The 14,895-nt window shown below is 35.2% G+C and overlaps 1 protein-coding gene across 1 annotated transcript in view; it reads right to left on the reverse strand.

The window, feature by feature from the left end:
- The window catches only part of XRCC4 (X-ray repair cross complementing 4), a gene marked incomplete at both ends in the record, with an annotated part of 238,159 nt that extends 228,183 nt beyond the window's left edge, over window positions 1-9,976 (reverse strand). The window contains 2 exons of the mRNA XM_079703932.1: window positions 2,627-2,802; window positions 9,838-9,976. Of these exons, the coding sequence (XP_079560058.1) occupies window positions 2,627-2,802; window positions 9,838-9,976 (315 nt within the window). The remainder of the gene's footprint in view (window positions 1-2,626; window positions 2,803-9,837) is intronic.
- Between the last annotated feature and the right edge of the window lie 4,919 nt (window positions 9,977-14,895).

Raw genomic sequence — 14,895 nt, forward strand, 5'->3', positions numbered from 1 at the left:
ACTAGAGTATGCTGTCATCCAGAACAATCTACTGCCAACTGAAGTGTCCTGGTGATGGGGCAGGAAGGGTCCCAGAGGTTTGTACTGTACGGAGAAAAAGAGTTAGCGTCCAACTGGCCATTCAACATTTATCCCAATGAGAATTAAGCTAAAATTAAAAGTCTATGTTATCTGTAAGGAAAAGCCAATGAGAGCAAAAATGAAATTTTGAGTATTATGAGCTCAAAAGCAATCTCATGAAAATTATGGACCCATCCCTCAAAAAATGTATATAAACATCAACATATACATTATACATATTAAATATTTCATTGCTTTGGAAATGGACAATTAAAACACAAGGTAATATTTCAAAAAAAACAGGTCTTCTTGAATATAAAAATTAGTAGTTACTTCTGTTTTAAAAATAGGAAAAAAATTTTTGATAGAAATGTAAACTTCAAATAAGTCATATGACCTGAATACTCAAAATGTTCAAATTATGCAGTGATCTTCAACACAGAATTAGACAGATAAAACTTCTTGAATTGATGACAACAAATGCCCAAAAACCCTGACTCTAAGAGGTATGAAACTGGTAGCAAATGTACTTAGAACTCATGGAATATTCTTTGTCATGGGAGAGTAACCTTGTATCAACAACAGAACGTAATTCACTATAACCTTTTGAGGTGAATCTATGTTTATTCTTTTCTTCTAAGTGTAAGAGATCATTTTTGGCAACAATCAGACATCTGTGTCATCAAGGATTGGATTACAAACTCCTTTTAAAGTTTTAGGTCATCCAAAGCAAAATTAGCCTTAAAAAGTATTCTGCCATGTTTCCAATTGTCTGCATATTTTTGCCAGCAGATGAATTTAAAAGATACTGTCACTCTAAAATTCAATTTGCAGAAGCACATCCTACAGCACTAGAAGATTCCCACGGAAATTTGGCCAAATAAACTTGTGATTTTCATCTGCATCCGTAAGGCTGACTGTAGCACCTCATACTGAAAGTTTTATCTCATTCAAACATCCAAAAATATCTCTCAAGTAAGCCAACTCATGAACTCCTCCTCATCAAACCATTCTGAAAGTAGCCTTTCCTTTTCTCATAGGCAAATTAATAAATGAATAGTGAGGCAGGTATCTAAACTGCATTGTAGTGCTTTAGGGCATATTTGTTAGGGAACCAACACTCATTTGCCTTACTAGGAATCTCTTACTCTGTTTCTATTTTTTGAGAAAACCTGTTGAAAAGCTAGTGGTTCAAGCCTTTGGCTCTGATAAAGTTGATTAATATCAGGGTAGTAAGCAAGCTATCTTCCAGGATTATTGTCACGGTTTTTGAGTCTGATACATGCCAAGCCAATTGTAAACAACTGAAGTCATGAGGACTTTCTTCACCAAGGCAGCAAGTTCCAATGTATAGCTAAGCAGGGCAAGTACTCCATCCAAACCCTCCTTTTCACCATGTCAAAGATACCAAAAGCCTTTCAAGTACCCAAAAGTACTCTCACACTCTTAATTTGTTATGCACCAGTGTACACAAAACATATGAAAACCAGAAACTGGAGGCATGAAATAATGTTAGTCATTACATACATATGCTTGTTGAGTGGGAAATGGCATTATAACCAATTTGACAATGATCTGCTTCAAAATATTAGAAGAAACAGTCAGCAGTTCCATAGTATATAACATCATTTGATTGTACTTGAGCCACAGGAAAGAGCACTTTGCGATAAATAACAAAATTTCAATAGTCAGTTCAAACCTTACCCTAATTTAAATTATCATCTTAAGAACCTCAGCTTATTGAAACTTACATAAATTGGCAGCTAAGTACTATAAGTATGTATCTTCTAAACAATTCAAAATAATTCTAAATTTTTCAGAAATAATTACTGAAGCCAGGCTCTCTGTATTATTCTATACAGGATAATATATATTTCAAATTAATGATTCCATCTGTTGCTTCAAATGTTTCTCTAATTGGTGAAATCCCTTTAATCATTCTGAATTAAAGATTTTTTTTAAAAAGAATTTTTTAAACTCAATTTAGTTTCAGCACAAACTGTTCAATAACTGTCTGTAAACTTAAGAAAGCTTGGGTTGAAAGTTATTTCTTTCTATTTTAATACTTCTAACTTTGATAATATAAATAAAATACCTTAATTTCTAATCAAATGTCTTACTACACTTATCTATATAATTTTGTAATTGCAAATACATGCTAATAAAGAAGAAAATAGGTTATAATTATTAAACATTCAAAGAAAAATATATTATTTTCTTTCTCAAAAATCAGTATTTCCCCAAACTCATTTCAGTAAGCCTTGTCTCACGGTCTAAAACTTCTGACGCCACTTTTCATACTGCTCATTCATGTAATTATCTCAATAATACTTAGCCTTAAAGCATTAAAAATGAAATATATTTTCCAATAATTTTTTTCACAGTTCATTAATATAAAGCATTTAATGATATAACTTTGAAGCATTCTTCCACTTGGAAACCAAGTACTTTTTAAACTTTTGTTTCTGAGCTATTCTGGGAATAATATGCTAGTTACTTAAATAATTTCTCAATAAGTATTCTCTAACATTTTACCAATTATAACATTATGGAAAGTTTTACTTACTGAAACATCTTTCAAGTTTTTCTCAAAGGAGAAGTGGCAAGACTCTTTCCAAAAATTAAACTTGTATGTGTCAGTTGGTCCTGCTCCTGACACCAATGCTTTTCTCAGTTCATCAACATATTTCTCTTTTTCCATTGCCATGTCATCAGCTTCTTGGGAAATCTCTGATTCACAAACTATGAGAAACAGTAATAAAAGCCTTATTTACTTGAAAATAAATTCTAAACCTAAGAATAAACATATTTACCTGTTGCTACTAATTTATTACTTATGTAACAGAAATTTAAACAAAAAGTAAAATCAATGTCTGCACCACACATTTTTAAGTCAAATTATACCTTTTAACTGAACTAGCAATTTTTGAGACATTAATTTAGTCTCAAATCTCATCGGAAAGCATTAGACTCCTTGTGTTCTTTCTCTGTCCTCAGATCAAATACATGGATTATAAGTTACCAAAGAAACAACCATCTTGTGTACCTGCTCCTAGGTCACAGCAATTATTTCCTATAATGATTAGTAAGCTCAATATTTTAAAACATCTTTCTTCCTTGCCTCAATTATTAAAGAGATTAAATAGTCTATAGTCTATTTCTCACTCACATGGGCAGAGTCAAATTAAACTAAAAATGGAGTTCATTCTTCTCATCTAATTATGTGCCAACAATAAAAACGGTAGATGAAGGGAGTCGGTGAGGAAGGAAAGGGAAGGGAATTAATATTTATTGTCTCCTCTACGGCTTGCGTTATATTATATATCTGGCTTCCAATTCTCTCATCTAGGTACATTTAAAGCTGATGTTTTACTCATCCATAGAGATTTTTAATTCAATAATTACATGTTCAATTTTAGATATCCTCTGTTTCTTTTTCATAATATCTTGTTCTTGCCACACCCTTATTTTCAATATTTGAAGGATTTAAATATATTTAAGATCTCATTCAGATCACTCTCTTTGCGTGGTTCCTAGGGTATGAATGCCATTTCTTCTAGCTGCTGACACATTCTTGCTCTGCCTTTTTTCCTTTCCTGCTTTGTGAGGTGTGAACATGACTCTCCTCTAGCCAGAGTATCAAGTGCTCTGGACAGCAGAAAGTCTTCATTTAAGACGTTACTTATTTATTTTATTTATTTTTTTAAATAAATTTATTTATTTTATTTTATTATTTTTGGCTGCGTTGGGTCTTCACTGCACGCGGGCTGTTCTCTGGTTGTGGTGAGTGGGGGCTACTCTTCGTTGTGGTGTGTGGCCTTCTCATTGCGGTGGCTTCTCTTGTTGTGGAGCACGGGCTCTAGGCGCGCGGGCTTCAGTAGTTGTGGCACGTGGGCTCAGTAGCTGTGGCTCATGAGCTCTAGAGTGCAGGCTCAGTAGTTGTGGAGCACAGGCTTAGTTGCTCCGCAGCATGTGGGATCTTCCCGGACCAGGGATTGAACCCGTGTCTCCTGCATTGGCAGGCAGATTCTTAACCACTGTGCCAGCAGGGAAGTCCTTCATTTAAGGCTTTAAATGAAGGTTGCTGGTTGGCCTTTCTTGTAGTCCCTACAGGTTTCACCAGTTCTGGTCCAGTTTTGAAAGTTAATTTCTTCACTTGGTTTTTACACTTGTGGCAAATTTAAGAGAGCTCAAATTTAAACCCCCCACCCTCACACTTATATAACACAGACAGGATTCTGATTTCTGTTAGGACTTTTAATTTACTCATAACCCTTCGTGACTACTCTGATTCTACATCTCCAAGCCAGAGTAATTTTTTTGTTTGTTTTTTTAAAGATTTTTCTAACAGGATCACTTCCAGGTTACTTTCTTTATCTTTAGAGATAAAGAAATTCCTTAAGAGGCCTGCAGTCTCAACATGCCACTCCACTCAGGTATTACAACCACAGTCACTTAGATGTGTAACTAGTTCAGATATTCCATGAACTTATAGTTCTTTAGTTCCCATTAACCACTTCGGTTTTCAGATACCTCTTCACACATAGCACCTGGGGATTCCCTTTCTTACATTCAAAGGCTGCAATGTGTCTCTTTATTTGCTTTTAAAATTACAAGATTTAATCTAATATTTATTTGGAATGTACGTACGGTTGGGTGGTTTCCTGTATCAACTCAGGATACCACAATGATGAAAGACTCATACGGTTCTATACTTTTTTACTTAAAGGTTACATTTATCTATTTTATTCCTTACAACACTGAAAGATAGATATTCTCATTTTACAAATGATAAAAGTGAGGCTCAGAGAGATCAAGTAATGACCTAGGGTCATGAAGTAGGTAGGTGGTAAAACTGGGGTCATACTTATATCTCTCTGGTTGTTCTGGTTTGAGGTGAAGCAGAGATATGGGACATTAGCTAAATTATTTATTTCCATAATATTAAGAAAACACACTGGTATGAAATAATATAGAAACAATAAAATCTTGATTAAAGAATCCCTAAAAGGGCTTCCCTGGTGGCGCAGTGGTTGGGAGTCCGCCTGCTGATGCAGGGGACACAGGTTCGTGCCCCGGTCCGGGAAGATCCCACAAGCCACGGAGCGGCTGGGCCCGTGATCCATGGCCGCTGAGCCTGCGCGTCTGGAGCCTGTGCTCCACAGTGCGAGAGGGCACAGCAGTGAGAGGCCCGCGTACCGCAAAAAAAAAAAAAAAAAAAAAGAATCCCTAAAAATATAACAGCTTTTCATAACATTGGTCCATGTGCTATCAAGGGTCTGGAAGCCCCATGACAGGCAATGAGGAAGAGAGTCTGGGAATGCATCCATATATTTTTCCTGATCAGTTTTTGATAAATTCTAATATTGAAATATGAGTCTCAACACAGCCTTTGAAAAAAGGTAAGGATAAAAATATTCTTGTGTAATTTTACAGCTTCTAAAATAGTTCAACATACTTTTTTCTCTCTCTGAAGCATATGCATATTTAAGATGATCACCACTATCAAATCTATTGACCTTTCAAATACCCTATTAGCTCTTCTGAAAAAACATAAAAGTAAGAAGGCAAATGCATATTATCTGAGGAATAATTTCATATTTTGTGTTTGGATAATTTTGAAGAGTTATAAGTACCTAGAGAGAGAGAAATTACTTCTCAGAGAAATAGGAAATAATCTGTAGAAACTATCTTTAATGCAACTATAGAAAAACTTATAAGAAAACATGCAAAAAAATAAATGATACAAATGAACTTCTTTACTAAATAGAAAGAGACTCACAGACTTCAAAAACAAATTTATGGTTACCAAAGGGGAAAGGTGGGATGGAGGGGATAAATTAGGAGTTTGGGATTAACATATACACACTACTATATATAAAATAGCTAACCAACAAGGCCCTACTGTATGGCACAGGGAACTCAATATTCTGTAATAACCTATATGGGAAAAGAATCTGAAAAAGAATGGATATATGTATATGTATAACTGAATCACTCTGCAGTACACCTGAAACTAACACAACATTGTAAATCAACTATACTCCAATATAAAATAAATATTAAATTAAAAAAATAATAAAGTATGTCTGATAAAACATCTAGTAAAAAGTATTCTAAATTTCATTACAATGAAAAGATGTCTGTCTGAAAATATTTAATAGAATTTATTGATTCAATTCATTTAGTCCAAAAATGCTTAATGAGAATCTACTATGTGCCAGGCACTATTCTAGGCACAAGGGATACAACCATTAGACAGACAAAAATGCCAGGCTTATGGAGCCTTGATTCAAGTGCTGACATCTTAGATAACCTTTCAGATACCCTCTTAGTATGTTACTCCATCTATGAATGCTGCATTGGTTAGTGTTTCAAAATATTTCATTCTTGACAGGAAAAAAACATGTGAAAGGAAATTATTTCTATTTATGCCTCTCCTTTAAAAAATATGTTTTGTAAAAAAAAAAAAGGTATTAGTTTAAGAAGAAAAATTTACTTGAACATTTCCTATAACAGTCAATATGAAATTCTGACTGCCTATTTAGAACTTCAATCCTAGAAAAACAAGTTGGTCACCGGTTTTGAATTTTGTGCTGCAAGAAGCACAGCTGTAAGCAGTCAAAGCTCCTTTAAAAACTTCAGTGACCACGGATAAAAGCCATGGAAATAATAAAATTCAGCAAGGATACAGATGAGCAACATAATATGGCATAAAAAGTGAGCAGGCCAAGATGACCAAAAAACAAGGAATTGTTCTCGGATAGGTAGGATCCAAGAAAGCATCACTTTAACACCATTTGTGGGTAGGTGAAGATATAAGTAAGGAAAGAAAATTCTTTACTTTGGATCCTTATGTATAATGAACCAAAAGACTGCATACCCTAAGTTTGTGTCAGAGCTGAGAAGACACACAGACTTAATAAGTCATCATATCACGGACCCACTTTTCTACTTCATTCTTTAAAAATCCTTTTTCTACTGAGCTCTGTCACATAATCTCCATATAGGTCACCAAACATATCAGTGTTTAGAACAAATATAGGTGGATATAATTATTTGATAATAAATGCATTAAAAAGTTTAATTTACTCTTCAATGAACTTTACTCCAGAGATGGGTGATATAAGTTTCTTATCGCTGACTGCAATTCTTATGAAAGTCAAATAACAGTCATCGATCATTAACCCACTTTGTGACTTAATCCTGTGATACAATCCTCTATAATGCTGAAGTGATGATAGACCACGTGATAATTAGACCCCAAAACATTCATTAGATAAAACATTGCTAATGGAAAAGAAATCAGTGAGTTTAGTGTGTGGGAGATTAAAAGGAACCCCACATCCTTTTAATTTCACTCAAATGAAAAGAGAAAAAAAATTATCCAAATTGAAGGTTGCAGAAATCAAAAAGTTGTACAAAAAACAGGATGAAGTATAGGAAGGAAATTCATTTTCATGTTTCAATTATTTAATTGTTTCAATATTCTTAATTATTTTATTGTCTATCTATAAAGTGCCAAACTAAATTATGCTTATGTATAAGACTTAACTAAACATGGAAACAATATTATATTATTTGGTTACGTATTTTGTCCCTGAAATTCACACAAGTGAGTAATAAAAGGCATTAAACATTTGTGAGATTTAAAACTTCAGTATCTTTGAAAATAAATGACCAGATCCAGTGCACTATAAAATTTTCTGTTTGAAAGCTTGTTCAGTACAGGAAGCCAAAATATTAACAATCCACCAAGGGATACAGAAGTTTGATATCACATTTTTGTCACACTAAATTTCATTAGCTGAAAAACAAATGGTAAAACATACTGCATTTATGATCAATGCCAACAAGTAAATATGAAACTGGAGTTTTCATTAAAATATATGCTAACTCTAAAATGAGTAGTTTACTTTCTTCTTTTTCCTAACCAATTTTATATATTTCAGGCATCCTTTCATTCTTTCTTTCAGAGAATATCCATCAAGGCATGTATGTCCTATGTACTGATAGAAATACTTATGAACAGTGGTTGGCAAATCAGATGTGTCCTTTGCTCTCAATGAATGTAGGCTAGTGAAACAATATTCATGTTAACAATATTAAGAACAACTGCCAGCACATTTTGTATGACATAAACAAAACGTTCCATAAATTTAAAGTTAACTTAAATTTCTGGTTAAATTAAGATTTAAGAGTTAACCACAGTATTCTTTTTCTTTTCCCAGTCCTTAATGGTATAAAAAAAAATTCAAACAACGTAATATTGTTCTTTGTCTTGGTGAATGAGGTTTACTGACTACATCAAAATTTAATATTTTTCTTTGATAATTAAGGCTCTTAAAATACCTCAAGGTCATCCGTCTGACCATAACTTCTTGTTATACAGAATAAACCATTGATTAATTGGAAATATCTAAGTTATAAATTCCTTACATACAACCAACCACATCACCTAGGACCTGCCTCCTGGGCTGTGCTGTTGGAACTGTTCTTTTCTCCCTGAAAACTGGCATTAGCCTACTGCCATTGTCTTCAACCCTGTGTACCATTTACCCCAAAACAGAGTTATTGTCAGTTGGGTATACCTTCACCAGCATACATAGAGCTAACCTGACAAATTTTCCTCCAGTTCTGCACTGCAACAACAAACCAATAACTGAATTCTCTTACATAGAAATTTACAGCTTAAATAGATACCATAACAGGTACTACAAACATTATCCTTGAAATTTCTTTATTTTACAGTAATACTTATATTACCATTCCTCATTCTCTGTCATAAAAAAATGAGTAATAAAAACCAAAACCCTGTAAGTACAAATTCAGTGTGACTATGTTGTATAACAGAATTTGTAATACTCAAGAAGAAAACAAAACTTCACAATGTATTGTGATTTTAAAAGGTGATAATAATTATTACAGTAATAAATTTTAGGGGAATATTTCAAAAGTTGATAGAAGATACAAATAGCACATAAATTAACATGACAAAATTATTTTACCTAAAACATCATTTACAACATAACTCTAGAAATGACTATTTCATAACTGTAGAAATAGCTTTTTAAATCTTTCAATAAAACACTTTAGAAGTATATTATCAACAAAACTTTGCTATATGAGTAAAACATAATTCTAGATATTTTGACTTTATACCTGCAATGTTCCATAAATGATTTCAGGGTCATTAACCTCTTTAAAAAGATTATTACCAAAGATAAAAAAAGCAAAAGTCTATTTCATAAAATAACAGCCAAAATCCCATATATGGGTTTCAACTTTGGTTTACAAAGTTTTAGGCTACTAGTTCTGCTTCATTTTGTTACAAATGTAGTACATGTTCACTGGAAAATAATTCAACAATGTAAGTATATGAAATAAAAAGAAAACCACCATCACCCCACTCTCCCAAGCCTTGGCCCAGCCAATCCACCTTCCTGTGCCTCCCAATATTTCCCTGGGGTCCTAAGAAAAGATACATATAAAAAGTACTATTTATGTTTTGTATAAAGAGATCATTTTAAAAACTCTGACCAACTCCAAGAACTATGACTCAAATGGTTATTTCTCTATCCTTCTATTAATTACTTACAGAAAATAATATTAGTATTACAAATCTGGGTGTAAATCAGACAGCAGTAACAAGTAAAAGCAATCATGTTCCTCTTAACCAATATCTATTAAAGAAACACTTTAATTTGAAGTATCACTGAGGACTGAAGAATAGCACATTATTGAATTTTTCTTTAAAAAATTCGCTTTTAACATTACCTGTCCCAGTCCATGCTGACTGCCCATCAGTAAGTGTAATAACAAAACCAGATCCTAGTGTTTTTTCCCAAGCAACTTGTAGAAAATGAATTATATCAGGTTCAGAAGCAAGATAGATTCTGCTTACTTTTCTCTCCATTTCTGATCACCTGTTATAAAAGAAAAAAAATATTTTTGCAGGAAACTGTGACTATTAAATAATGATGCTTTCTGTACTGGTCTCTCAGCTATACAAAGCACCAAGGAAATAAGTAAAACAAAAAGCTATATAATAGCCAACCATCAAACTCAGTAAATCACAGTTCTGTTCAATACTGATTCACAATTTTTACAGATAAAAGCAGAGGCTCATAAATGATTTGCCCAAGTTGTGTAGCTGAATAAAAATGACCATCTCCAACAATATGAACATCACATTTTCCCCAAAGCCTCTTTCTCTACGACAAATGGTCACAAGAACTTGTGTGAGTGATCTGGGAGTAATCTCAGGATTGGAATCTGATTATAATTAGTGAGGATAAATTGGATCAACTTCTTAGTCTCTGTCTGGAGAAAGACTGTGTAAATGAAAAAGGAGAGTAGCATAAAGATTTGGAAAAGAAAATCTCAGAACCCAAGGGTTGGCCATACCTATCACATCTTCTCTAAGAAAGGGGTTCCCAGGACTCACTCTGTCCACTGAGATAGAAGTACCCTGTAATGGAGATGGATTATATCAAGCTATTAGAGCCTGAGGCTAATAAACTTTTTGCATTTTTAAAACTTTATATTGAAGTATCATATCCAGGCAAAAGTACAGATATCTAAAACCTAACTTGGAAGTTTTATAATCGAGCAAATCCATGTAAGCAGTACCTAGATCAGGAAGCAGAACATTACCACCCCAGAACTCATTCTCACAACACCCCTTTTCCAGTCACTGTGTCCCCAAATAACCACTTTCCTAACAGATTAGAATTTTGAGTATCTTTGTACTTTCATGTAGATATAATCATACAGCACATTTTATTTTGTGTCTGGCTTCTTTTATGGAACATTACGTTTGAGAAATGCTTCTTAGAATTGTAGATCATGCTCATAGTTGTATAATATTCCATTATATGGGTATAGTACAATTTATTTATCCATTCTACTAGCGACAGGTTTTTGAGTACTTTCCAGGTTTTGACTAGCATAAATAGTGCTTCCATAAATATGCTAGCAATATCTAGGCTTTTTGTTGGGCATATACCTATGAGTATATACCCATGAGTGAAATTTCTGGACCAGAGGATATGCATATGTTCAGTTTTAGTAGTACACAGCCAAAAACTTTCTAAAAGGTTTGCACCAATTTACACACTTGGTATGTCAGTTCTGATCACTCCATGTCCTTACAAACATTTCTCATCTTTTTAATTTTAGCCATTTTGGTGGGTATGTAGTATTACACAATGGTTTATTCACATTTCCCTGATGATTAATGATGTTGAGTCCCTTTCATATCTTGATTGTGCATTTGAACATCCTGTTTTGTGGAGTATCTGTTAAATCTTGCCAATGTTTTTATTCAGTTGTATTTTTCTTATTAACGTTCTTATTGATATATTATTTTCTTTTTGTTTTGTTCTTTACTTTTTGGATTATGAATCCTTTTACAGATATATTTACAGTTCTGCCATTCTGTAAGTTATCTTTTCATTCTCATAATGGTATCTTTGGATGAAAAGAAGTTTCCAATTTTCATGAAGTTAAAATTTATCAAAATCTGTATGTTATAGTTATACTTTTTCTGTACTACTTAAGAACTCTTTAGTCACCAAGATGTTCTCCTATGTTTATCTAAGAGCTTTATAATTGTACCTCTCACATTTAGAACTACAATCCATCTGGAATTGATTTTTGTACATCAATTGTCAGGAGGGGTCAAAATATATTTTTTCCACATGGATATCAAATTGACCAAGTATTATTTATTAAAGACTAGGGGCTTCCCTGGTGGCGCAGTGGTTGAGAGTCCGCCTGTCGATGCGGGGGACACGGGTTCGTGCCCTGGTCTGGGAAGATCCCACGTGCCGCGGAGCGGCTGGGCCCGTGAGCCATGGGAGCTGAGCCTGCGCGTCCGGAGCCTGTGCTCCGCAATGGGAGAGGCCACAACAGTGAGAGGCCTGTGTAACACACAAAAAAAAAAAAAAGACTACCCTTTCCTACTGCAATACTGTTACTTTTGTCATAAATCATGTGACTGAATATGTGTACAAGGTTCAATTTTTGTTTTGTTCATTCTTTGCAAGTGAGCAATTTCAAATATTATACATTTGGCTTGTCAAGGTTACACTGAATAGTGATTCTGTTACTGTGATCCAGCACATTTATAATCCCTTGCTGACCCTGCCATTTAAAAGTTTAATAAACCTCCCTTCTGAGTATTAAAATCATTTATGTAAAATGTTGAGCAGAATAAGCTCAAGCATAGACTTCTGGGGCCTGCCATTAGAAACAAGCCTCTCTTAGACATCAATCACTACTACTAGGTGGGTGTACTGCTGATACCTCCATTTAAGTCACAAGGATATCAAGATGGTCCTTCGTAAAACCTACCTACTCTGCCAGTCTAGGAGTGCTATTAAAAAAAAAAAGAAAAGAAGGGAAGGGAAGGGGAGGGGAGGGGAGGGAAAAGAAATTAAGACAGACATTTTCTTAGTGATCCCACTCTCATTTCTAATGATTACAGGTAATTTTTCTATTAATTCAAAAACTATTCTTCCAGTAATTCACTCTAGAATCTTGCCCAGATTGACCTCAAACTTACCAGACTGCGATATGCCACATATTATTTAGTTCAAAGCAAAAAACTATATTTTTTCTAATACTGGAATATCCTTTGCCCATGTACATTTCATTAAGAGATACTTAAGCTATAGATGCTAACAAAACTAAAGGAATACCCTAAAAATTACAAATATGCAAAGAAAAAACATTATAAAAAGTCAAAATGTGGAACAAAGCACACACTTCAAAGATGAAAAACTAGAGAGAATTATTCTTCAATCACATAGCATGAATCTCTTACTAGGTGATCCTAAAAAAGCTAAGAGTATAAAATTGCCTCCAAGTTTTATGACCAATATAAATACTATGTTGTGAAAATCCAAAGGTAAATTATTAATTGACATTTCATTGATAACTAATAAGTTTTAATAAAAGCCAAATTTTTAAGTCATTTTAATTTGCTTTCTCAATTTAAAACTATTATGTTCTCCTAAATAAAGCATCATATTTTTCTCAATTAACAAATGAATACGAAAATCAAAACAACTCATTCTGTCAGATCTTCACAAAACAAAACTAACTTCTCTATCTTCTGGGGGATGAGAGGCATGCTTAATTATAGAAGGCTAGAGCTGTACTACCTTACAGAAAAAAGCACAAGGAAGCAGAGAAACTTCCAGAATGATAGAAAAAAAATCTAAAATTAACAGTCTAATGAGATTGGTTCAAGATGGTAGAGTAGGGGGCTTCCCTGGTGGCGCAGTGGTTGAGAGTCTGCCTGCCGATGCAGGGGACACGGGTTCGTGCCCTGGTCCGGGAAGATTCCACATACTGCGGAGCGGCTGGGCCCGTGAGACATGGCCGCTGAGCCTGCGCGTCCGGAGCCTGTGCTCCGCAATGGGAGAAGCCACAACAGTGAGAGGCCCGCGTAAAGCAAAAAAAAAAAAAAAGATGGTGAAGTAGAAGGACATGCTCTCACTGCCTCTTGCAAGAGCACCAGAATCACACCTAAATGCTGAACAATCATCAACACGAAGACACTGGAACTCAGCAAAAAAGATACCACACATCCAAAGACAAAGGAGAAGCCACAATGAGAAGGTAGGAGGGGTGCAATCACAATAAAATCAAACCCAATAACTGCTGGGTGGGTGACTCACAAACTGGAGAACACTTATACCACAGAAGTCCACCCACTGGAATGAAGGTTCTGAGCCCCATGTCAGGCTTCCCAACCTGGGGGTCCAGCAATGGGAGGAGGAATTCCTAGAGAATCAGACTTTGAAAGCTAGTGGGATTTGATTGCAGGACTTTGACAGGACTGGGGGAAACAGAGACTCCACTCTTGGAGGGCACAAAGTAGTGTGTGCATTGGGCCACAGGGGAAGGAGCAGTGACCCCATAGGAGATTGAAACAGACCTACCTGCTAGTGCTAGAGGGTCTCCTGCAGAGGCGGGGTGTGGCTGTGTCTTACCGTGAGGACAAGGACACTGGCAGCAGAAGCTCTGGGAAGTACTCCTTGGCATGAGACCTCCCAGAGTCCGCCATTAGCCCCAACAAAGAGCCCAAGTAGGCTCCAGTGTTGGGTTCGCCCAGGCCAAACAACCAACAGGGAGGGAACTCAGACCCACCTATCAGCAGACAAGTGGATTAAAGTTTTATTGAGCACTACCCACCTGAGCAACAGCCAGCTCTACCCACCACCAGTCCCTCCCATCAGTAAACTTGCACAAGCTTCTTAGATAGCCTCATCCACCAGAGGACAGAGAGCAGAAGCAAGAAGAACTACAATCCTGCAGCATGTGGAAAAAAACCACATTCACAGAAACAGAGACAAGATGAAAAGTCAGACAGATTTCTACTGCATGAAGGAAAAATAGAAAAACAACTAAATGAAGTGGAGACAGGCAACCTTCCAAAAAAGAATTCAGAATAATGATGGTGAAGATGATCCAGGACCTCGGAAAAAGAATGGAGGCAAAGATCAAGAAGATGCAAGAAATGTTTAACAAAGATCTAGAAGAACTAAAAAACAAACAAACAGAGGTTAACAATACAATAACTGAAATGAAAAATACACTAGAAGGAATCAATAGCAGAATAACTGAGGCAGAAGAACGGATAAGTGACCTGGAAGACAGAATTCTGGAATTCACTGCTGCGGAACAGAGTAAAGAAAGAAGAATGAAAAGAAATGAGGACAGCCTAAGAGACCTCTGGGACAACATTAAATGCAAAAACATTCACATTATAGGGGTTCCAGAAGGAGAAGAGAGAGAGAAAGGGCCCGAGAAAATATCTGAAGA

The sequence above is a fragment of the Hyperoodon ampullatus genome (genome assembly GCF_949752795.1).
Source record: "Hyperoodon ampullatus genome assembly, chromosome: 4".
Classification (NCBI taxonomy): Eukaryota; Metazoa; Chordata; class Mammalia; order Artiodactyla; family Ziphiidae; genus Hyperoodon; species Hyperoodon ampullatus.